At 40.0% G+C, this 24,908-nt stretch overlaps 1 protein-coding gene across 1 annotated transcript in view; it reads right to left on the reverse strand.

Annotated features, from left to right (window-relative positions):
* Positions 1-2,001: 2,001 nt before the first annotated feature.
* Positions 2,002-24,908, reverse strand: part of TES (testin LIM domain protein) — a 28,863-nt gene continuing 5,956 nt past the window's right edge. Inside the window, exons 2-7 of the mRNA XM_066991402.1 lie at positions 18,102-18,187; positions 10,352-10,604; positions 8,884-9,219; positions 5,429-5,644; positions 4,705-4,863; positions 2,002-3,507 (exon numbers count right to left, since the gene is read on the reverse strand). Of these exons, the coding sequence (XP_066847503.1) occupies positions 3,316-3,507; positions 4,705-4,863; positions 5,429-5,644; positions 8,884-9,219; positions 10,352-10,604; positions 18,102-18,187 (1,242 nt within the window). The 3' untranslated portion in view covers positions 2,002-3,315. The remainder of the gene's footprint in view (positions 3,508-4,704; positions 4,864-5,428; positions 5,645-8,883; positions 9,220-10,351; positions 10,605-18,101; positions 18,188-24,908) is intronic.

Genomic DNA, 24,908 nt, shown 5'->3' on the forward strand with positions numbered 1-24,908 from the left:
CCTCCTTTACGCCAATATGAACAAGTTATACTTGTATTTCAAATCCTTTACTAACTCTTGAAAAGAATGTAACACAGTAGTGTTAACATCCACACTAAATCATTCAGGAAAAAGGCTGCATTCATAAATGGGTGTGCACAGCTCTGCAGAACAGGCACAGCTCTTGGATTTCATATGTGGAGAATATGCATGCATCATATTAGACTCCTCAAAACTATTTATCTGTGCTGTAACACGCAAGCACATATGAAGATTAAGGTATGAGGTGGTATAATCCACAGATAAAATAATAGGTACCTACAAATAGATACACATTACCATATTCACTTTATATGTGTAGACACTTGTTGGAAGGTTGCATATAAATGCTGTAAAATTATCCATATATGAGGGAAAAATGCCAAGAATTAAAAAAAAAAAAAAAAGTTGTTTGCGGCTATCAAGGAAGATGGCTCACCAAAGAATTTCTCTATTGCTAATTCAGTCATGTCTCAGTCATGTCATTGCATACCTCCCAGCCCACTTCTGCTCACCAATTCCTATTAAGTTGTTTTACTGTACAAACCTACTTGTTCTCCACAGCCTACTTGTTCTTAGCTGTGTTGCTAAGAACACAACTCCACTCCCAAGAAAACTCAGCTTGGAGTCATAACCTACAAAGTCTCAGTAGCTACATAAAATACAAAGCTGAACATAAAGACATGCAAAAGGCTACATCCTGAAGGTAAACTTGGGCTTTTCCTTCCCAGACGTACTGATAATGACAAGGTGCTAGAGCCAGACTTGTCCTCTAGTATGAAACTGTCTTCATTTGGTAGTCATAATCCAAAGAGTTAAAACCAAGTAAGACACTCTGTCAGTGCCATGACAAACAGCTGCCTGAGTGCCTCTTCATGCTGTCTCTTGCAAATAATTAACTGTTCCTGAAAAGTATGTTTTTACAATAAGTACTTAAAAGGCTTTCCTACCGAAGACGTTCTACTTCTACTCTTAAGAGCAGAAATTCAACTTTTGTATTTGGACTTCAAAAGTTTCATCTGCAAAGTATGCAGTTTTATTCCCAAAGTATTTAGAAGATTCTGGGTTCTATTCTTAGCTTACAAAGATAGATAGAATAAAAGGATCTCCATGATAAAATAGCCAAAAAATACAAAAGGAAAAAAAAAAGACAACTGCCAATAATTTTTTTTATGGTAGTGACAGAATGAAGCCTCCTCAACAGTTGTTTTCAAGCTCCAATGTTTGCCCATCTTTCAGCTACCAAGAGAAGCATTATCCACAGGAACATAAATCCTTTCCTTGTTCCTTAGAAGAACTATTTACTGCTCCTAATTATCTCCTGATCTATTGCACAGTCACACAGCAGTATTTGTCTCCCCTCTATCATCTGCACATTACACTTGACCTCCCTGTGATATGATTCTTTCCAATTGTCCATTTGTGCCCACGTACATATATTAAACTTTGGCTACCCCATACCAGAAACACCTAGATGCATCAGATTCCCAAGAAAAGAGCCATAAGGGAGCAAACAAATATATATCTCATGCCGATGTTGTATATTTGCTGTACTCACAAAGCACTTCAATTTCTCAGCACCCAACTATTCTCACAGCTCATCTGTGAATTCAAAACTTCCTGTCCCATGTCTTAAAATATAACCTATCGTTTCCAGCAATAACCTCAGTTACATGAACAAGAAATGAATGTGAACAATGAATGTGAACAAAAGTTAGTGTGAATTTACTTTTTGTTCAAAAGCTTTTGAAGTCGTGTATCTGTTTGAACTAGACCCATTGTTTTGCACCTAAGTGCATCCACATTATTGCATGCAACAATAAGCACTTGACATTACTTCCAGTAAAACTTAAGGCCTGTAATATTGCCAAAGCTAAACAGATATTTAGGAATATTTCCCTTCCTCTGCCCCCTCCCCCCCCCCCCAAAAAAAAAAAAATAATAAAGCAATTCAGAAAGAACAGAATCAGCAGACAACTCAAGTAAGCAACACTAATTTTTATTTGCAAGTGTTACAACACAGGCATTATAAACCGAAAAACAAACAAACAACCCCCCCCCGAAAACTTGCATAGTTTCTTTCTTTCAGGCCAAAGATGCTTTATTCACTTTTTGGCACAGAGCTAACAATTTTCACTGTAGATCTGTAATCTTTAAGGGGAGGTGGGAAAAAAAAAAACACCATAAGAAGCAACTCATTTGGTTTATCTAGTAAGCAAACCTGATACACAGCTTTTTTTTTTTTTTTTTAAACTCAAATACTGGAAGCTTTCTGGTAGAGAATTCTACCTGCTTTGGTTGGAACTTAAAATTCAAAAGCCTAAGTATGAACCTTTTGCAGCATGACTTATCCATATGGTATTGTGCCATGTCCCTCTGAGAGAAGGCACCGTGTATGAAAAGCACATTCATGAAAAACAGAAGCCAGTTCTGAAAGGATAAGAGTGACAACCACAAATGGCGGTGGATCATTTTTTTTAATTTGTGTAACACCTCCTTTTATATTTTCCTCTACCCTCTCTCCTCCCCTCCAAACAAACAAACAAAAAAAAAACAGAAAAGACAGAAGCAAAAAAAAAAAAAAAAAGAAACCGCTACAAAGTAACTTCTATGTTCATAAAATGAAAACTTCTCCATGCATGAAAAGTTATAAGAAGGAAACATGAGCTAAAACAGTTTTTCCACTGGTGTAGAGTTACTTTACAAAGTGGATATGAGTAGTCACTACTTCTCAATAATCCATGCATCAGCAACAAACAAAAAACTACATTTTTTTTTAAACCCACAAACTTCATTCTCTCTCCCCACTTGAGGTTTAGTGGACTATGTGGCAGTAAAGCTGATCATTTTGTCTAAAGTGCTTGATGAAAGCTGAGAAACTTTAAGACATGATAAATTAATTTGTCAAACCGAAAGTGGAAGAGCTACATGATCATATAACACAAGAAAAATTGGACCACTTTCATGTTTTCTTCTTTCATTACACAAGATACAGCAAAAAGATCCTTCATGGTGAAGAACTCCCTTAAAGTGTATAGAGTTCATAACACGCTTTTCCCTACATTTCTGATATATGAAGAAATTTGACATAAGACTCAGGAACAAAATCCCAAAGAAGGAAGTATTATAGCTAAGGAATGAAAATTACACAGCAAGTTTTAGTCACTAAAAAAATCTTTGGGAAAATGCTATTTAGTACTTTCAATATCTTTAAATGCCCAGGTACTATGTATTTTTACAGTAGAAATGCAAGAGCCTTTGGAACACAGCAATGCTTAGTTTTGTGCATGTCTTCTCTTACGACATCATCTTTTTCTTACATTCCACTGAGCAAAAGACCATCCCCTCCACCGGCATAAACTTCTGGCCAATTAAACACTTGCTACAACAGGAACATAAGAAACATTCCTCCGTAGCATGCCAATTGAAGTTGTTGTATGTCACACGTTGAACTTCGGGATCTATAGCATTATGACAGCCTTGGCAGATCTGTTTAGAGAAAAAGTCAAACAAACATTAAAAAAATCACTTAAAGCATGCACAACCTATCTAAAACTCCAACAAAAGATGGAATTCTTAGATGTTTTCAAAGAATACAGACAAGTGTCAAAAGAAGCCTTTGAAATAAGTCTTCAGTTTTTGATTTTTCCTTTATTTTTAAACCATAGACCAAAATGCAGTTGAGGAAAAAAAAAAAACCAGAATAAAAACGTACGTAAGAAGTCAGCTGCTGCTGGGACTAAGCTTAAGACAGTTATGGTGGTTATGATTTCCCAGTGCCCAAAGCAGGATAAGGGCTTGTCACATCCAACACAGATCTTCATACATTAACCCATGCATTTGAAGAGATCAGTTACAAATATATGCTCCTGTGCATTGGCAGCTATTAAAGGCATGCCAAAGAATTAAAGGATATTAGAAAGTCTTGGATGGAATTCATCTTGAGCTCTGGTTGCCAAAGATCATTTTCTAGATCTCAGGGCCGCAGTGTTTTAAGAGAGAAAAGCCTCTCTGGAAGAGAATTCCTTACACCTAGCTTAGAAAAAGGTATCAGCCACCAGATGATAACAGTTTTTTTCTCCATTAACTATACAAACAGCCTAAATGCAGAACAGACTGAACTCCCAATTAATAGCTAGTTAACTGTTATAGATGGACGGACTATCACCTCAGATTAGAGCTCATAACTAAGAACTGAGAACTAGCATCCTTTCGCAATTTCTTGCCTTCATCCAGTGAGTCAGTCTCCTGTGTAACTCATGGGCTTAGAAATACAGAGAAACAAAGTACTTAGATTGCGGTTGCCATAACAAGCTTTCAGCAAACCAGATAAAGTCATAACCTGCTGGTCACAATGAACTATGATTGACACAAACTAGACATTTAGCAGCCTTGCTCATTTTCACATGCTTTACTTCTCCTATTACACAATCCTGCTTCAACACTGGTAAAATTAAAGATACTTTCTGAACCACTCCCCCACTCCTAAAGTCAAGCTTATGTATTCACAGAGTGGTACCTGTCTGCTTTCAATGTCTCTTTCAAAGGCAAAAAGAGACGGCCATTTTGGACCTACACTTATATTGAATTTACACATTTCAAATACTCCCACTCTGGGAAGAAGGTAAGAATTTCAAGCTCTTCAAGTTCTCTTCCTTCACAGCATTGTGTCTGCGAGGATCTTACCGCAGCATGGTTCTTCACGTAGCATGGTTTACAGACTGGCTTGTCATTCACCATTACATAGATTTCTCCAGCCAAAACGCAGTCACAGTCAAAACAGCAGAAGTGTTTCAGATGCCAGTTTTGACCTTCTGCTTGAGTATATTCATTGCTGAATATTAGCTATGAGGAAAATGCACAAACATTAATAAAGGAAATGCTATTCAAACACCTGTATTAAAGCTAGCCTCAGGATGTTCTGTAATTTGCAAGGAACTGATGGCTGTTCTCCCGTTTCAAATGACTTCAACAAAAGTGAAAGTATCCACTTGTTTGACCGTTTTCCAAAGCCTCTGTTTCATTTATTAAGAGCTGGTAGATACCAAAAACATCAGGCAGGCTGTTCTCTGTGCATTGCTTAAGGTGTAATTTAGTGAGGTGCTCCCCCTAGTGCACTTCCTGAGCAAACAACTGTGTAACTGGGACTTGATGCAAGACTTACTCTCATGTAGTATGCCCATATCCTATGCTCCTGTAGACTACACAAAACCCCCCTCCAAATCCAAAACAAACTATGGAACCTCTTGGAAGCAGTGTCCATATCAGTTGCAGTTCCTTGCAACTACGATCAGCTAAAACTGGTAAAAGGATGTCAGGGCGCCTGTGCTGAAATATTTTAGTAAAGTTTTATTAGCTTTTCAGGACCACAAACTTGTGCGCTGAAACAAAGGACTGGGATATTTCCTACCTCGTCACATCCAGCACAGCGGGGTTTTTCACTATCACAATAATGTCTTCCACAGTACAGATTGCCATTCTTCCAGAAATAGATCATGTCTACTAGAAGTTCACTGCAGGTGCAACAGACAAAACAAGCTGGGTGCCATAATTTGTCATATCCTGCACGTTCCGCATAGACAGCTGGGTCACCTTCTTTCATGCTCAGTTTGCAGCGATAGCAGGACTGGAAAGAGGTTATTAAAAATTAAATAATTATTTGAAGAGGTATGTTTAAAGAAATTCCACATTACCTAAACATTTAATCAATCCCACTTGCCCATACTGAACCTACAGTATTGATTTACTTCCACAATCGGACAGTGATGTGACATATGTCATAGCACAACAGTTGTCACATCACGATGATGCATATTATACTGACAGCACTAGTGTTAGTTAGATGTATTATTATATTTTGCAATATTCACATTCTTGTAACTACCGTGAACATTTATAAATTTTAATTGCCTTGTGGATTTTTGAGCATGTGACACTCACAGAACATAAGAGTAAGAAGCCTCCAACAAAGGTAACCAAATAGACCTAGACTAGTATACATAACAAAGCTATGGCTGTGTACTTACAGGTCATAAGCAAAAAGTAATCAAGCCTTATCTGCAGTACTGGTGAGGAAAGATCACAAGTGGTGTCCCGCAGGGCTCAGTACTGGGGCCAGTTCTCTTCACTATCTTTATCAATGATCTGGACAAGGGGATCGAGTCCACCCTCAGTAAGCTTGCAAACACCAACCTATGCACAAGTGTTGATTTGCTCGAGGGTAGGAGGGCTCTGCAGGAGGATCTGGACAGGCTGGACTGACGGGCCAAGGCCAACTGTATGAGGTTCAACAAGGCTAAATGCCTGGTCCTGCACTTGGGGCACAACCCCATGCAGCGCTACATGCTGGTGGAAGAGTGGCTGGAAAGCTGCCCACTGGAAAGGGACATGGGGGTTGATTTGGTTGATAACCAGCTGAATATGAGCCAGCAGCATGCTCAGGTGGCTGATGACATCCTGCCTTGTATCGGAAACCATGTGGCCAACAGGACCAGGGAGGTGATTGTCCCTCTGGGATCAGCTCTGTTGAGGCTGCACCTCGAGTACTGTGTTCAGTGTTGGGCCCCTCACTATAAGAAGGACAGTGAGGTGCTGGAGCATTTGCAAAGGGCAACAAAGCTGGTGAAGGGTCTAGAGAACAAGTCTTACGAGAAACAGATGAGGGAGCTGGGGTTGTTTAGTCTGGAGAAGAGGATGCTCAGGGGAGACCTTATTGCTCTCTACAATTACCTTAAAGGAAGCTACAGTGAGGTGGGGAATCGGTCCCTTCTCCCAAGCACTAAACAATACAAAACAATAGGAAATGGCCTAAGTTGCACCAGGAGAGGTTTAAATTGGATATTAGGAAATATTTCTTCACTGAAATGGTTGTGAAGGATTGGAACAGGCTGCCCAGGGAAATAGTTGAGTCACCATCCCTGGAGTTCTGCAAAAAACACGTAGGTGTAGTGCTTAGTGCAGTGGTTTAACGGTGGACATTGCAGTGCTAGGTTAAAGGTTGGACCAGATGATCTTAAAGAGTTGTTCTCCAACCTAAATGATTCTATGAAAAAAAAAAAAGTTGTGAACATTTGAAAAACTTATTCTGTTTAAAGCTGCATTTTAGGAATGCTAGTCATTTATGGCTATTATACAATATTTTGTGATAAACAATTCTGGAGTGGGAAAGTAATTATGGAAAAGGGACTACAAAGTTTACAGACATTGGAACTATTTCTGCTGTAGCTATGAGTTCTTAGCTGATCTTGTGTTCGATACCTGCTTAGAGAAAGGGTTTTGTCATCAAGTCAAAGAACACAGGTGGTTTATGTAATGGAAACAGAAGTTTTAATCTATGGTTTAATCATCAGTCTGGTACATCCTGCACTCCAGTTGGTCTGTGGACTGGGTTTAACATCCTGGAAAGGTTATCTCCACAATCCACACTACGACAAGTCCAGTCACAAATGGTCTGAGTTTCTGACTGCGTGTGCATACGTATGTACACACACACATCCCCACACCTGCTTCAGAAGAGCAAATGAAAATATACACAGAAAGACATCAAAAGTGGAGAAAAAATAGCTTATAGAACATATGAAAGCAGAGGTACAAATGTATATAAAACTTTGCCTCTTCTTTCTATTCCAGACTCATAATCCAAAATGAGTCAAGTAGAAGGTGTATTTACAGTACAGACCCAGATCAGTGCAAGATGATCCATTTACCTACCACTTGCAAAATCTTCAGCCTAGAAGGCTAAGAGACAAAGAGAATTGCTGCTTTCGATTATTTTTTTTTGGATGTATTTGCTGAAATTTAGAATTTACTAAATGTAAAGGTTATTCTGCTGAATACCAGACTTGTAATTCAGCTTTTAATTTTGGCAAAATAATTCTTTAAACAAAAAAAACACAAAGGCAATTATTATAAGTAGGTTTACATTAGTAGTGGAGACCTGATTTTATTTTTTTAAAATCAGGTTTAAAATAATTGCAATCTGTTACAGAATAGTAACATTTGTGGACGTCAAAGTATAGGAGCTTTTGCCATTGATGTGAAGGTCTAACATCAGAAAACAATGGAAGACTGCTTAAAGAACCACTGGAAAGAAACTAGTTTAATGTTACTTCAGTTATCCGACCCTTAGTTTGTGTTCATAATTGGCACCTGAGCCAGGCACAGCAGAATTTTGTTTCATTGGTAAAGGTTTATCAAGGCTGTACTTTTAGAAATATTAATGAAGTTATGTAAAATTAACCTCATTTTTTTGTTGAGCTATTACATGGCAGAAATCGGATGTCAGTGGGGAAAAATACTTCCGATTTTGAAAAGAAAACTAGTCAAAGCAGCTCTTATATTGTTTGGCTTGTTGGAGATGGGAGGGAGAGGTGTTACCTTATTATTACTTAGTTTCATTTAGTTTTAAGCACAATTTGAAAAGTTGGCAATTTTGATGCTCTTCTAAGAAAGAAAACAGTCTATCACAAACTAAAATTAAACTAAACTCTTCAAGAAGAGAAAAGTGTAGTAGTCAGTCCATAGATTATACAATTTTCTTGACTGTTATTCTGTAAAAGCCAAGCCATCCTGCTATTTTTCCAAGCTAGCTCCCCCCCCTCCCCCCCCCCCGCCCTTTTTTTTTTTTTTGTAATGAGCATGAAAAAGTCATCTGGGATCTGGGAAGTTATTTACTCCACCATATTAAATACTGACAGAAACCAGAAGTTCTGAGCAGACATTAACAATGTTTTCCAACTCCCCTTCTTTCTTTCCATCCCCAGATTTTCCCTATACCAAATGAACAAATTCATTGAATTAAAATGACTAAAGAACACTCAAATGGTAATCTACCTTCTTGCTGTGTCTTTTCTTTCTTATACTTACATACTGAGATGCCTTCTGATCTGCTGACTTGTCCTCCATCGCTCCCACAGCAGCTGAGGTGCTTCTGTCACCACTGTTCACGTTATTCTTGTCAGTAGCTTTAGTTTCCACCTCACCAGGGAGCTTGACATCTCCTACACCAAGAGCCTCGGTTTTGTACTTCTTCACAAACTGTTCCATCTGTTTAACTTCATTGGGGGATAGCTCGTGGCATTTTGAAGGATCCTGATCGTGAGCAGGCAGCTGCTTAGCCAACTGCTTCTTCCTGTACTGCGCGCCTTCCGAGCCAGCAACAGGCTGTTTCTCCTTTGGTAGCATCTGCATATACTGTCTAGCCTAAACCAGGAGGAATTAGATATCAGATGCCATTTCAACTATAGACCTATCCTTTCAAGCAAGCAAATGACTAAAATAATTTCTACTGTTTTTAACATGTTTCTGTTGCTAGCAACAAGGTCCTTTATACAAACATTAAGCTATTGAAACACAGTAGATAGAGACAAAATACAGCAGAAGCATTAACTGGCTTCTTCCCAAAGTAAAAAACAGGCTTCCTTTTAAGCTTTTTAAAACATGTACAATATGAAGAGTTATTACTTTTCAGGGTAAACAATAATTAGCATTTTATATAGCACTCTGTCTGTTCAAAGCTGTTTAAAACTACTGATTACCAGTACAGCTTTAAGAAGTTGAAGCTGAAACAGCTTGCCTGAGGCACACAGCCCATTGCAGAATTCTAGCAAAGAAAAAAAAAGTGCTCTCGTTTTAATAAAGCAAGGACAAGCGTAAAAATGAGAACGGTAACTCAATGTTAAGTAACAGGGTTACACAAGGTTTGATTCATTCATTGAAAGAGGCTATTTAGATAGGCAGGTCAGAGAGAACTTGATTCCAGCATAGATCACACAACACTGCAGTACAATTAACATTCAAAGCTTGAAAAGCAAAGCAAAAATCCTCAGAAGGCTATCTAACATCTCATCTACTTGAGCTGCAAGCATACTAGAAGAGAGCTCTTCTTTGAGATGTCAACACTGAACTTGTTCTTACCATATACAGTAAAAGCCATATACAAGACTGTGTTCCCCTTAAGTTTAAACCGTGACATAAATTGCTTTGGGACACATGTGCACACAATTCTAAGCACACACTCCATGCAAATTTTTCAAGTTGACTGAAAGACAGGTTTGAGAAATTGCAGTCCAGGGACCTCAGATAGGATTAAGAGTTATCTGCCATTAAAAAAACATCTCCCCAGTTCTCAGGAAGTTCCTCAGAGTAACATGCATACCTGCAAGATTGTACAGGCAAGGCTTAATAAACAGGCACTATATTTTTAGTTTTGAGGAGAAAGAAAAAAAAAGAAGAGGTACACACAGAAGAACTACAACAGGCAGATTTCTAGTAAGGTGGACTTCTTCTCTCCCATCAACTCCTTGAACACAAAGAAAAAGAGGGTCTGACTTACAAGTGTCTGATTCTGAACAGGAGGAGCCCACTCATAAGTCACAGTATTGATGGATATGTTCTTCTTGGCTGGCACTGGATTAGTCAGTATCATCACATTACGTTTATACATGGGAATGCCATCATTTTTCAGCTTTGCAATAAGGGTTGTGTATTTTGTATCTTCAAAGAGTTTTCCCACTTTCCGATCTTCCTCATTGCTTGTGAGAACATCGTGCTCTTCCTGGCCACATTTGCAGTTGCGGCATATTTTTCTGAAATTTATGGAAACAAAGTTATAGTCGCAGTTGCAAACTACATCTCACACTAGCTGCATGTGCAGCAACAACATCACCGGGAACCCAAAACCTTGTTTTCAGTGCTTTGATAAAGGATATCCTTCAAAGGTGTTTGACAAATTGCAGAGGAACTTGTATATTCCTTAATTTCTACTGTTATATTATTTGTTCACTGATACAGTAATCAGATATAGATATCAGCCAACTACATTAGTACATTTTTAATAAGGTATTATATCATTTCTTCAATTATGTCACAGTACTGACCATGCACATACATGTCCATGATCACCCACATATCAGATTTGTCATGGGTAGTCACGCAACTTATACTGTAAGTGCATCAGCATGACCCCCAGCAATCATTTATTTGTGCTCTTATTTTTTTTTGATTCCCTTAATACATTCCAAACGACACACGCTGTGTGATTTCTCCATATGCATATTTGGTTATCACAGGGTTACTACCAAGGGGAAACAAAAGTTTCCTGGAAAGGGAAATGAGCATATAGCCATATACACAGTGCAAACAGAACATGATGCAATTAAAGTTCAGCATTTAAAAGAGAAGGTGAGAGAAGAGTCACTAGCTTATACGGATGAAGTATTTCAGACAGCTCTGAACCAAGTCAGAGGTACTTTGGTGCATGCTGTGCAGACAATTTTCACAGATAACATCCTTAAAAGGTAGGTTTCACTTACTCAGATAAATGGAAATATTCCTTATATACAACAAAACACATCAGAAATCCCTTGATTAAGGGACATTAGATTACCTTAAGCATAACTAAACAATTCACATTTAATACCTTAATTAATTACCTTGGCTTACACAAGCTAGTTCACCATTTATTAATGGCTTTCCCAGAGCTTCCACTCAAAACCGTCAGCCATGGTATATGGAACTTAGTGAAGCTGTCTGTTTACCACTGGTTGTTCTTATAACCTGAGAGAACAGATCAACCTTCTGGATCTCTTGAGCCTGAAGAGCGAACAATATTTTACCCCACAACTTATTCTTCACATAGTGAATACCATCAAGTTGCTATCTATAAAACACTTCTCAACTCTGCTTGCCAAAATCCACCTAACTCTCATATCGTTCTGCAACTTACTACCCAAAGCCTTGAAGCAAGATCCATGCCTCATCTTAAGATATATAACAGGTATGTGGCAGGAACGTGCCCATGACTACAAAGGCAATGGGAAAGGGAGGAAGAGGGAGGAGGTGCCTATAACTGGTCACGGGAAGTGATGCACAGCCAGCCCCAAAGTTATGCACTACACCATGCTACCATTTCAGTGTGTGATGGGAGCAGCCCCGGTCACGCAATGATACAACCATCGCTTCCTAAGTTACAAAGCCCACTCCAAACAAAAATTAGTCAGTTCTGCTATAGAAGTGAGTCACTTTGCTCTAAAAACAGCTAGCAAAACAACATGAGGCAAAACAGACTCCTCTTTACAACACAGAAAACTTAGAGATAACTACAAAGTAAAAATGTAGGCTGATTGCTTGTGTGACTTCCAGCTCATTCCCACAACAGGAAAAGGGCACACAATTTCGGTTATTTGAACACCTAACAGACACTAAGCACTTTGAAGTCTCCCTGCTTACCAAAACACTCAAGCATGAATCGGCACTACCCATTAAGCCTAAATACATCTCAAGCATTTGCAACAAAGTTTGATAAAATCTTCAGCATTGTTCTACACAAGTCCCTTAACAAGCTATTACTTCAATCTATTTAATATGCTAATAAAGCACTTAATATTTAATTTGCTCATCTTTTAATGTATAGTCGTATGCATTATTTTATTACCAGCTCCCAGTCATGCCTTCTCTGAGATCTGACGCTGTCTGGCACCTTCCTTTTTGCAGATTTAGTTCATTATTACACCAGTGATGAACACAGCTCTATGCCCCAGCGTACACGCAACTTGAGTTCGAGCTGTTAGCCCACTTAAACAACAGCTTATCAGATATTTTCTCCACTTTTTCAACTTAAGCCTTTAGCAATAAGAAGCCACAGCTTCAATCTTGCCTCTTTGCAGGCCGTGCTTTAGTAACACAGGTGACTGAACAGACACCCTCAGGTGAACTGCACAGTCAGCAAGTGAAGTGTGGTCTTGCTGTCCAGAATCACCCTGCTTCCAAACCAAAACCCACTGAGAGCAATTCATACAGTTGTGCTGCCTGTGTGCTCATGACAGCAGTATGATGGTTTGTCTAGCTCTCCCTGCTCCGCAAGGCATTCACTTACAGAGCAGTAGCAGTGACAGCCTGCAGAGACCAGCGCCATCACCAGCAAGCTGCAGAGGAATTCTTGCCTCATATTTTTCACAGGTACTAGAAGCACCACAAGGGCATCTTGGTTTTTGCTCACGCTAAGTCATGAACTGGCATATTTATTTTCTATTGCAGTTTGAGATTCTGCTTCTGTTCCCACCTAGGACAATAGCCTAACTCGATTGCTTTTATCTTCAGTCCCACCTTGAAGGCTTAGCATTTCTTGCTAGTTTCAATGTCCTTGAGAGATTTTCTGTTGTCCTGATAAACAGATGAACAAATATTTGCAAAGAAATGAAAACATACAACTTGTTTTCAGGTCCTTCCTGGGCCCTACTGTGCAAACTGTCATAAAGCTACTGTGGTTTATACTTGCATTAAGAAAGGTCATCTTCCTTACGATTGGTAATCTTCCCCTACCACATGCTTACTTACATTAAGAAATGGACTGTGTACTTTTCAGTCTGATGTTACCTTCTTGTGCTTTCAAGGAAAGAATGAATCACTTTTTGCAAGAAGCTGTTAGAGGGGCTACATGACAAGACTAAGTGTGATTGCGCATTAAAACATGGATTACTGGCATGAGAACTTGTGAATAAGTCTCCAAATGCATAAGGAAGTAGTCCAGCAAGAATTTGGAGAACCCTGAGTCACAACTGATGTCAGTCTATTCTGGTAGGTTGCAGGAAAAACCCTGAGGCTGGTGCCATTTCCCCTACTCCCTAAGGCTCCACTGGATCTCTGCCATACGAAGACATCTGTGCACTGTTTAACAGCCAAAAAAGGGTTTCCTGTCCCAATTTATAATCCCTTTTCTTCATTAATTCACAGCACTAAATGTCAACTGGATATCTTTTCCACATACAACTCTAATGCAGAGCACTGTCTACAATTTAGTCATACCTTCTTTCTCTAAGCTACCATAGCAGAGCCCTGTTCATCAGTCACTGTCCCTTGTGTTTTCTTTGACTATGATACAGCTATCTTACTGTAGTGACTACAACACATTACCTTGAATTTAGCCTTTGCAAGTCTGTCTGGTAACTGACACTTAATGTTTAGTGTCAGTGTTAAAAGCAAGGACCTCACATGTGCTGGGACTGCCAGTTGCTTTTATATATAGACAGACGGAGTTCAATTTATCTCTTCTGATTCTAACTAGAAAAGAGGCAGTGAGACTTTGTTTTCTCCATGTACTTTGTCAATGGTTGACAATAATGGGGATAGCATAAGGGGGGGAAAATATTTTTCTCTCACTTGAGGGCATTAAGCAGAATCCCCATTGAAGGAGGCACTAGAGATTCCTGCTTACGTGTTCGCAGCTGTCAGGACTTCAGCAGAGAAGCTGCCCCTCCAGTCAAATCTCAGCAGTTTGGTAAGCTTTTCTTATTCAAAAGATGGCAGGAAAGGAGCAAGCTTCAAAATTCATGGAATTCAAAGTCATGAATCATTGTAGAAGACAGATTTAGTGGATCATGTCTTGCTTCCAGGTCTTGGATGGGTACAAAGAAGGAAAGTAGATTGCATGCTTTCCCCCCATCTCATAGGCTTACGAATTCCCACATCTTGTATTTCTGCTAACTACAAAGTTCCTTCTACAAAACCAGATGTCACCCATCCTCCTCTTTTTTGAAGTTTTTGTGTATGGAGAGGAAGAATAATTCAGATTGTAACTTTCTACACCGGCTTTGTGGTGACAGGAAGAAGCATCTGCAAGCCCAGAGAAGCTCTCAACAAATACCTGGCAAATCTCAAGGCTTGTGTCCTCCACGCAAAAAGGCTAAGTTCTTCCTATGATTCCTTCTGTTTTCTTGTTATTAACACAGTACTAATTGTATTGGCAGTTACTACAGCTGTGCCTCAGTACTGGCCTGTCAGCCTTAGTTTCAGAGAATGCTGAAGCCCACCTCAAGCTCTCTCTGCCTCCCAGGGGTTGTATCTATGCAAAGAAGCCAGTTGCTAACAATGGTCATTCCCAAGCTTATGATTCTTATCTCCAGAAGCTTTTTGACACCTTGGCAAGCCACACCAGATAAAATTATCACTTCCTGGTACACACGACTAAGATAAATGTGAACATTTCCTCCCTCTTATGAGATCTGATTCCCGCCCCACACTTCCCTCTAGTGGAAAATGCATTCCCAAAGACCGAAGGTTTATACCAGAAGCAGTGTCTGACGGGTAGCTTGTCCTGCTAATTTTCTGGAGGCAAGTTTTGCAGTCTGAAGGAACTATAACATCTGAACTGAGAAGACATTGTCCTGTTTGTGCTGAACCTGGACAGAAGCACAATTCTGAAGACAGCTTTAAAAGCAAGAGCTATTAGCGCACTGGTTTAAAGCAGGTAATTCTTCATCATTTGGTTACCATTGAGGACTACAGCTCTTATTGTATGGATTTGTATTCAGGTCACAACACTGAGGTTTTCAGAACTTCAAGATTTAGGAACAAGTTTTACTAAGGGCTTTGTTTATCATTACTTCTGCACTAGCCCAAATTAACGGTTCTGCATCTGTATTCAGCCAACCCATAGTGCCAAGAATTGTAGCACAAAATGCTTAAAGACTTCAATATATCAGAAGATTATTTTCCAAACACAACCAATATAGAGAAGAAAGGTGTAGCAACTCCATATAAAACTTAGCTAACAGACTGGCAAACTTTGATTTTTTGGGTGCACTTTTCATTTTGATTTCTAACGGCAGAACTGAGGCTCTCCTGTGCAGAAACGTAGAGAAGTTACACCTATCTCTTTGAGGTACGCCAGAGTTTTCACACATGGGATGAGAGAACAAGAATTACGTGACCTGCTGAAGCACCTCAGCTCCATCCACGAGAGGGCACTGTCACCCTTACACAGACGAGCAAGGAGTAAAGCCTACCCATGCTGTAGCACATGTGCAAATGCAACTGCTGAATCAGCTACTGTACTGGGTCTGGCTGCCATGGAGTTAGCTTTCTTCCTACTGCCCCTGTGGTGCTGTGGTTTAGATTTGTGGATAAAACGTTGGTAGCACCTGCTATTGTTGAGCAGTGCTTGCGCTTTATTTCTTATTCTGCTTCCTCTTCTGCAAGTAAGGTAGGGGTGGGCAGCAAGCTGGGAAAGGACACGGGTGGGGAAGGGAATGCTACACCAGGACACTAAGTAAACAGGCATTCAGAATCCATCCCTTTCTGTTCCAGTGATGAACTCCTGAAATCCCTGAATCATGCAAAACATTAAACAGTTTTCAAAGGGAAAACATACTACACAAATCTGATTTCAGACTTCAGATTCACACCCTGTCCCCAGTAGCAGATCCAGTGGAGAAGAACTACCTTCCAACCCATTCTAGAATTGCCTTAACTGCTCAACTCTTAATACGCAACATTTGTCCGACACCTAGAGGCATTTCCAGCCACCTTGCTGCCTGGACTATCCTATGTCTCTTCAATCCACAAATTAAAACTTCAACCCAAACTAAACAGCTACTGTTTTCATGTCTTCTTACTTGCTTTTTAATACACTGCCATTTACAGGCTCTCACTTTGTAAGAGCTGAAGTAGGGCAGTGAAATAACAAAAAACATACAAAAAAACCCTCCAAACATACACACATGAGCAGACATGTTCTGATTTGGCAAATATGCTATTATGTGACTATATCACTTCAGACGTTTTATTTCTGTTATTTTTAATTCTTCCCTGTTGAAGAATAAACTAGGAATTAGAAGGTCTCTTAGTAGTGGGAACTAAAAATAAGAGGACAAGGAATGATTGGAAGAAAAAGTTATTTGGACTACTATTTTTTTTTTTTTTTTCTTTTTCACAAGTCCCAACTTGCGATTTCCCCATCTATTGAACTGGCCCTAAACAAAGATCTTTCTGTTAAGTAGTAAGGGACTTTCCTCATGTAAGCATGGATAAACAATATCTTAACCTCTGCAAAATTTGTATTGTGTTTCACTGAATTACCTGTACACATACACATTAACCATGTTCTGTTTCCTTTGTCTAGTACCTCTACACAAGTCCTTCCCGTGTATTGAAAAGAAAACTCTTTACATAAATTACTTATATCTTTAGACAACAGATTTTATCTGTTAGTGTATTACCACTTCTTGCTCAAGGTTGTTATTTGTAAGTTGCTTCCATAGTTACATATTCCAAATACACAACTCAGAAGCTATATCCTCGTCAACTTACAGCAGGCTTTTGCTGTGGGCTGCCTGATTATTTGCTAAATTGAGTCTCAGCTGCACTCAAATGCTTGAGCATAGATGCAAAGCCTCCTAGGCCCCACCTGCACCTGATGCCACTCTGGCTGTGTTGTAAAGACTACAGTTAAAAAAAATCATCATAAAATAAAAACCTATCATGGATGCAGTTATGACTGTAGCTAAATAGCACTGGTGAAAGGCAATTGCTTTCATTAGGTAGCACATGCTAGTGCTACTAACAATCATTCATGTTTGTCCTTTGTAGGTTTTTCACTTTGAAACTTTTTTTTTTTTAAATCAGAATCACTAAGCTACATCTTGAAGTGCATGCACCCAGTATGATCTACGAACTGAGCTAGTCGGAGTTATTGAGCTGTTAAGGTTTCAGTAAGACAAGCAAAGTCTTAAGGAAAAAAAAGTCTTCTGCAGAAGTAATGGCATAGACCACTGAAGGCCTATTTACTGCAAATATCATCAACTCTTACTGTTTTAGAAGCAGTGCATTATCCAAGGTGAAGAACTACCTAACTTTGAAAATGTTAACCCCCTCATCCACTTCCAAGTAATTTGCACATGTATACCAAGTTTCAGCTTCTTTTAGACATAGATAATTTTACCTATGTCTCCATTCAAAGCTTATGTATTTGATGAGAAGCTGAGAAAGCTCTTTGTTACTGAGATGAAGCACTCTTCCTCCCTGTCATCTCTTTTACAATTGAGATAAAGATGTTTTTACAAACCTACTTCAACTGTTTAAAAAACTAGCGTAAATGCTTCAGTAGTAGTACCACTGACTGCAGTGCAGGCAAGATATACATTCATAAGTGTTTAGCTACTTGAACACTGTTGCATTGCCAGTGAGAAACTAGCTCTGAACCTAGACATTCTTTAAAATATTTGAATAGTTTAATGGGTAGAGAGAACAAAACCAGGTAGTACACACTTGCAGACATGAGGCAAGATCTGCAGTGCTCAGTCACTTACCTCCAAAAATGAAGCTCAAATCCTTCACACTTATCCTTGCATTTTAAGCAGGGGGCACCAAATCCTTGCTCGTGGCCCAAGCCCATCTGTTTAAAGATCAACATGAAAACTACTGTCAGCTTCAAGAGTTATGCTGCATGAACCATCTCACCGCTTCCTTTATAGTCACGATCCACAACTAAAGCAGAACATTAAGCATTTGACTAAGCTGACATCAGGACAGCATTTTAGGGTCCACTCACCCTTCTATCTTCTCTACCTAGAAAAGCGACACCGTTTGCACAAGCCTGTTTATAGGGCTGAACTAGGAGACCAGCAGACTCTTTGCAGTCCTGACTTAGGTCTGTGGCACTGCAACCATAGTGTGAGGCTATAAGACATAAAAGTCCAAGCCAGAACACATTTAACCCAGCTGTCAGGACAAAGTGATCTGCAATATATGACTTGACAAAATACAAGAGATAAAGTAATAAACATATTCCACTTCTATATCAATAACCTGAGTATCAGATAGGAATAAAGAAAACATTTAAGCAATTAGTATCATATTCCTGAAAATATTTGAAACTACTCTTGACAGTGATGGAGACCAGAACATACCTTTCACAATTATGTTTCAGCTGGACTAATACCAATTTACTTTCCAATGAGAAAGACAAACAGCACAGTTAGTGAGTACAATGACCATAAATGATATGCAGAGAGTTTCACGGTGAAGAGATTAAAAGGGCATATGACCAATTCATAATGTAGATGAACTATGAGAGCATATAAAAACCAGTGCATAATAAAGGCCAACTATTCACACAATATATCAGTGTATTAGCAAATTTAAATGGGTAATAGCTCTTGAAAGTTTGAAGTGAAAAATAGACACCAAGCACCGTAACTTATGCATCTATATAGAACATACTAAATTTAAAATGCCTCACTCCAGCTCACCAAACCTTTGGGAAACGTCACTCTTAAATCAGAGTGATTAAGGACCATGGAGCTGTGGTCACGGCTGAGTGTGCAGGTTGACAGCCAACAGGCAGAGAGGGTAACCAGTCCCCATGCTCCCTCCCACTGCTCCCAGACATGAGGAACGCTTCTAGTTACCTGTGGGTATACTCAGTGGGAAGGACAGTAATCATGAAGGAGACAGCTCACCTCCGGTTTGGCATGACTTACCATGACAAGAAAAGGAGTTAGAGGCTCCTAAGTTCTAGTGAGAATCTTAGTTTTGACAACAATAACATAATGCATTAATTTGATGTGGTGATACTTTTTTTTTCTTTTTCAACTGAAAAGCTTGCAGTTTAATCTGAGAAGTCATATTGCTATTGTTGCATGTACAATGATATAAACAGTTCATCTTTCAACTTGCTTGTGTCCAAAATGATTACTTGCAAACCACTTGCTCAGGTCACAGCACACGGTAAAATGCAGGGATGACAATGGTTTCAGTCACTTTGCGATTTGAAGGATCACTGCCTCTATAGCAATTACACATCCCTTCGGAAACTACAAAACCTTCCTGCAGATTACGGGCAATTTAGGGAAAAGTACTTTGGCAACTATTCAGCTACTGCTTGCAACTTCAGGGATAAACAGAGGGACATGAAGTTATTTCTTCCTTTCTTATATGAAGAAGAAATACAAGCCTGCGCTGATCACAGTAATAATATCTTTAGCAGCCTAAGGGCTCAAGAAGTTCACACAATAGAGGAGCTAACCTGAAGCCAGATCAGTAGACATCTAAAACACATAACTTTAGAGATGTAGTTCTTTTTCCATCAACTACATTTTTGCCTTCATTGGAATGTAAAGCTAACATGTTAATAAAAATTTGTCTCCACTGCATGTGTTTATTCCTTTCATCTGGAAGCCACAGATCTGTAACATGCACACCGTACATCAGAAAACAACTAAGTGCTCTTGTCAAGTCATACACATACTGAACAAAGTGGGGGCCAGGATGTTCTCTGAAGAGGAAGCCAAAGCAACATAAAACAAAAAAAGAAAAAACAGCAATTTTTTTTTCAGGATATTTTTTAAATCATCCTCCTTAAAAGCTGTTTAACTTGAAACGCGCAATTGCCTTCACAAAAATGTAAAGACTTTATTAACTCATTCTCCCTAGCTGCTACTCCAAACTAGCAGTAATCCCTTATGCTTGGTCTCTCACCTCCTTTAAAAAGGGGGGGGGGGGGGGGGGGGGAGAAGAGGAATAATTATGACTTTATATAGCGTTATAACAAGGCTTAAAAACCTAGGACCACTAGCATATGGAGAGCTATTGCTCAGTATACACAGAAATAGCCTTAACATTTCAAGAATTCCCCAAACGAAATCAGAAATGCAAGCAAGAGAAAGAGAATGGTTTTCATGAGTGAATTGTTTCCAAGCCTCGTAACACTTAAAGGTCTTTCAGGCTAAAAATAAGTAAATTAAGTAGAGGTGATTTGTAAATTAAATGGAAGAAATTTGTGGTGCCTAAGCACTCTACCCAAAACACATTCCCTCTCCCAAGTAAGCTGACAGCAGCCAGCCAGCCTGCTTGCATCTTCATAACCATCTCTCGACACTGATTTCTTCAGTAATAAAGAAATCAGCTTCCACCTTCCCTCCCCAGCAATAAAAAGCACATCATTAAAGAAATACTTAAGCAACTTGAGGCACATAAACTGAATTAGTAACCAAGACAGACTTGTTCTCATTCTCTTCCTTAATTTGCTGAGGAATATATTGTAGTGGGTTTACATGGCAAGGTTTTGTTAGCAAGGGGCCATATGGGTGCCTTCTGTGAGATGAATCCAGAAAATGCCCCATGTTAGATAAGGGGCCTGCTGCTGGCCAGAGCCAAGCCAGTAAGTGATGTTGTTTGTGCTTCTTGGAGAACAGATTTAAGAAAGGACAAAAACAAACAAAAAAAACAATCTGCTGCACAACAGCAGCTGGGAGAGTGAGGAGTGAGAACCAGCCCTGCAGACCCCAAGGTCAGTGCAGCAGGAGGGCAGGAGGTGCTCCAGGCACGCAGCACAAGTTCCCCTGCAGCCTGTGGAGAGGCCCCTGGTGGAGCAGGCTGTCCCCCTGCAGCCCATGGGTCCCACACGGAGCAGATCTCCACGCTGCAGCCCGTGGAGGAGCCCCCGGTGGAGCAGGTGGATGTGGCCTGGAGGAGGCTGCGGCCCATGGAGAGCCCCCGCAGGAGCAGGCCCCGGGCCGGAGCTGCAGCCCGTGGAGAGGAGCCCACGCAGGAGCAGGGGGTCTGGGGGGAGCTGCCGCCCGTGGGGGACCCGTGCCGGAGCAGTTTGCTCCTGGGGAATGGACCCCATTGTACGGAGCCATGTGGGAGCAGTTCTTGAAGAGCTGCTGCCTGTGGGCAGCCCCCACAGGCTCAGTTCAGGAAGGATGGCATCCCGTGGGAGGGACCCCGCGTGGGGCAGGGGCAGAGGAGATGCATCAGGGACTGACCGCAGCCCCCATTCCCTGTTCCCCTGTGCTGCTTGAGGGGAGGAGATGGAACAGGGTAGATGGGAGAGAAAGTGTTTTTGGTTTCTTTCCTTTGTTTTTCACTTCTCTAGCTTGTTAGTAATAGGTAGTAAGTTTCATTAGTCTCCCTACTCTATTTAGCCTGTCACACTAATTGCTGAGTGATCTCCCTGTCCTTATCTCAACACTTGAGCCCTTTGCACTGTATTTTCTCCACCTTTACCTTTGAGGAGGGGGCGTGAGAGTACAGCTGTAGGCTCAGCTGCCCACCTTAGTAAAGCCATCACGTATGTGGAGGGATGGCCTTTCCATGTGACATCCAGTCACTGTACAGAAAAGGTTTAGCCTAGAAGCAAAGTGCACATTCAGAACTGAATTAGACACTACTCCACATACAGTTGCAGACTCTGCCTTTGTTCACAGGGAGAAACCAGGTGGCCACTTGCCAAAAATAGTACGCATATTAAATAACAGTTGTAGACAGCTTTTTGAATTTTGACTCCATACCTAAACAGCTGGTGTATGTCAAATGTTCTTCTACAGTGCAATAGCATGGTCTGTTTCGGTTGTAAGGAAGCATCAGCCTCAGAAGCGACTGTTTCTTTTCAGTAGCTGATCCTGCTGTAACTCAGGAAACTCAGAGAGCCTGAGGTGAGGTGTGTTTCATCACTGCTGCTGACCACGTTTATTCCCCATGCCTTCTAAAGGACGTGGCTGGCTCTGTGCTGGAGCACCCAGAAATACAAAGCATGCTGGGCATGCACTAGAAGGGGAATGTGTGTCTGAAAACAGGATGGAATCAGTTTTCCCCATAAATGGGAGTATGGGAGAAGGAGACAGATAGGTCAGCTGAAATACTGCCAGAAGAAGGTTTCTACTGCCATTAATTTTCATTTTACAGCAAAAGCTATCTAAAACCATCTGGTATTACTAACATAGCCAATATGGACTTAAATAGTCTGAATATGGAAGATAAATGACTGACATCATCCATTGCATGCTGTGTGATTAAATAGTTCTCAAAGGTAAAGAAATTTATATGGTTACAGCAAAGTGAGAGTAGCTGCAAATCTGCCCTATTTCAGTTCAGACTAGAATCCAGTATGAAAAGTTGACTAACTTTATGTTACAGCCACATGTAGAAGCTTGTCACTTGAGCTCGAATGGTCCAATCTGAGTGTCTAATAGTTTGTTCACATGGGTAAGAGAAAGATGGCAGTTGGTATAAAGTAGTCAAAGCCTGGATTTTCCAAAGTGGTTAACTGAAATGGTTAGCTTTATTGAACACGACCAAGAACAGAAGTCCAAGAGATCCCTTTTCCCACCCCTACTGAGTTAAATCCTCCAGCAAATGTTAGTCTGGCTTCTTTGCCATTTTAGAATACTAATTTCAGAATTTGTATTCCTTTAAGTGTTGTGGACTTCAAGGAGCATGAGAAGACAAGTATCTCCTTATATAGGATGCAAAAAAGCCCCAAAATATGGACACAAGTAGCCATGCATGTAAAGGTAGATGGCCAGTTTAGTCTGATACAAGTGAAATTGTGCTACACTAGCTATAGTTTCTGCTATGCGGAGAGGTATTGATAAGTCTGTATAACAAATTTGTTCCTATGCAGAATGAATTGTGCCACCATTCACAGTGCTGGTAAAAAAAAGTTGTGATGAATGAAGAATTATCTTTAAGTCATTAAAGAAGTGCAATGTCACAGAACTCAATATTACCATTTTTCCTGTAATTATCAAAGATAAGCCCTAAGAAGTCTTGGCTGAATTAAAATATGAACTCACAGCAGTTAGTTTTTAAAGCTTGCATATACTTGCTTTTAAGGATGATAGATTATTTCAAGTTGAAAGGTCTCTCTGGAGGTCATCCAACTACCCAGGAAAGAGGAGGTACAACTAAATCAGTTTTGGCAAGACTTTGTCCATTTTGCAGATTCAACGACCTACTACAATGCTGGACCACACAAGAAAGAAAGTCTGTATGTTTAATCATAATTTCTCCTGTTGCAGCTTCTGTCTACTTTCTCATATTATCACTGCACAGTTACTAGAGTCTGATTCTGTCTTTTCTATTTCCTCCCACTAATTAGCTAGACACAAGTGGTACCAAGAGTATTCTGTCAAAATTCCCCTGGAAGTCTGGAATTATTTTAGCAGCTTTTTAATAGTCATCATACCCCAAATAGAGCCTTCAAATAATGCTAGCTGCACAGAACTTCCTGTCTGTTTAAAGAGGAAACACTGAGGTACAGTGGTAAGAAGGTAGGAGAGGAAGCTGTAAGAAAATGGAGAAGCTCAACTTGATGTTTCTAGGTCTCCCTCCCACATTTCTTTTACATCCTCTGAGCCTCAGCAAAAGAACAGAGCCGAGCAGGGGATTACTTCCTCATCCTTTCTCCCCAGGAGGGAACTCCTGCATCACCTGGCAGACGTTTTTGTCTTTCACCTTGCCATGGACAGTACTTTACAGCACAATAATCTCTGCAGAAGAACACAAGTAATTCCACTGTTTGAGACCTCTCCTGAATTTGAAAGGTTGTGGCTATATGGTGAGCAAGTTGTCATTAGCACACTTGAATAACTAACAGCGGGGCACAAACCAGACCTAAATAATCTTTCCTATCCTTTTTGCAGCTTTCTCCTCTGCCCTTGAACATTCCAAGAACAGAATCGAAGAGAATTCTCCTAAAGCCATTCTTGAGTTTACTGTTAAATCCCAAGGCTCACCTCGTCTGAAGATTACCCAGCTATTAACTCATTCAGTTGTTAGTGGGGCCATATAAGATGGTGTTTCCCATCTCCAATACAGACTTGGAAAAATAAATAAATAAAAACAAACTGTACAGCACAACAGGAGAGATTTCTAACAGAGTCTAACGTAGCTTAGAAACTTTCAAAAAAAGTCAAGGTTAAAGCCAAGCATTGGAGTGGGAGGGAAAGACAGTGAGAACAAAACCACATTAAAATGCAGTCTTGGGTTGTGCATGTTTTTTATTGCTGAAAACTGATCTTGCATTTGTGTAACCCATACCTGCAGATATCTTCTCTGGTTGGGAAACACAACAAATTGGAATTTGAAATAGGTTACAGCATTTAACAGCTCTTCTCTTTTTAAAGTTTATTTCTCATAATTCCAGAATGGTAAGGATAAAACAAATATGCTTTTATGAGAGAGCATTGTCCAAATATGACTTTTAAGAGCACTGTATGAGAACAGAGGGGGAAAAAATAGTGAAGAGAAATATCCCATGGACCCTTCTATATTTGTTATTTCTTAACTTGCCTAATTTTATTTGATGGCAAGTCTGTTCTAGTTATTATTTT

Source organism: Anser cygnoides, chromosome 1 (assembly GCF_040182565.1).
Source record: "Anser cygnoides isolate HZ-2024a breed goose chromosome 1, Taihu_goose_T2T_genome, whole genome shotgun sequence".
Taxonomy (NCBI): domain Eukaryota; kingdom Metazoa; phylum Chordata; class Aves; order Anseriformes; family Anatidae; genus Anser; species Anser cygnoides.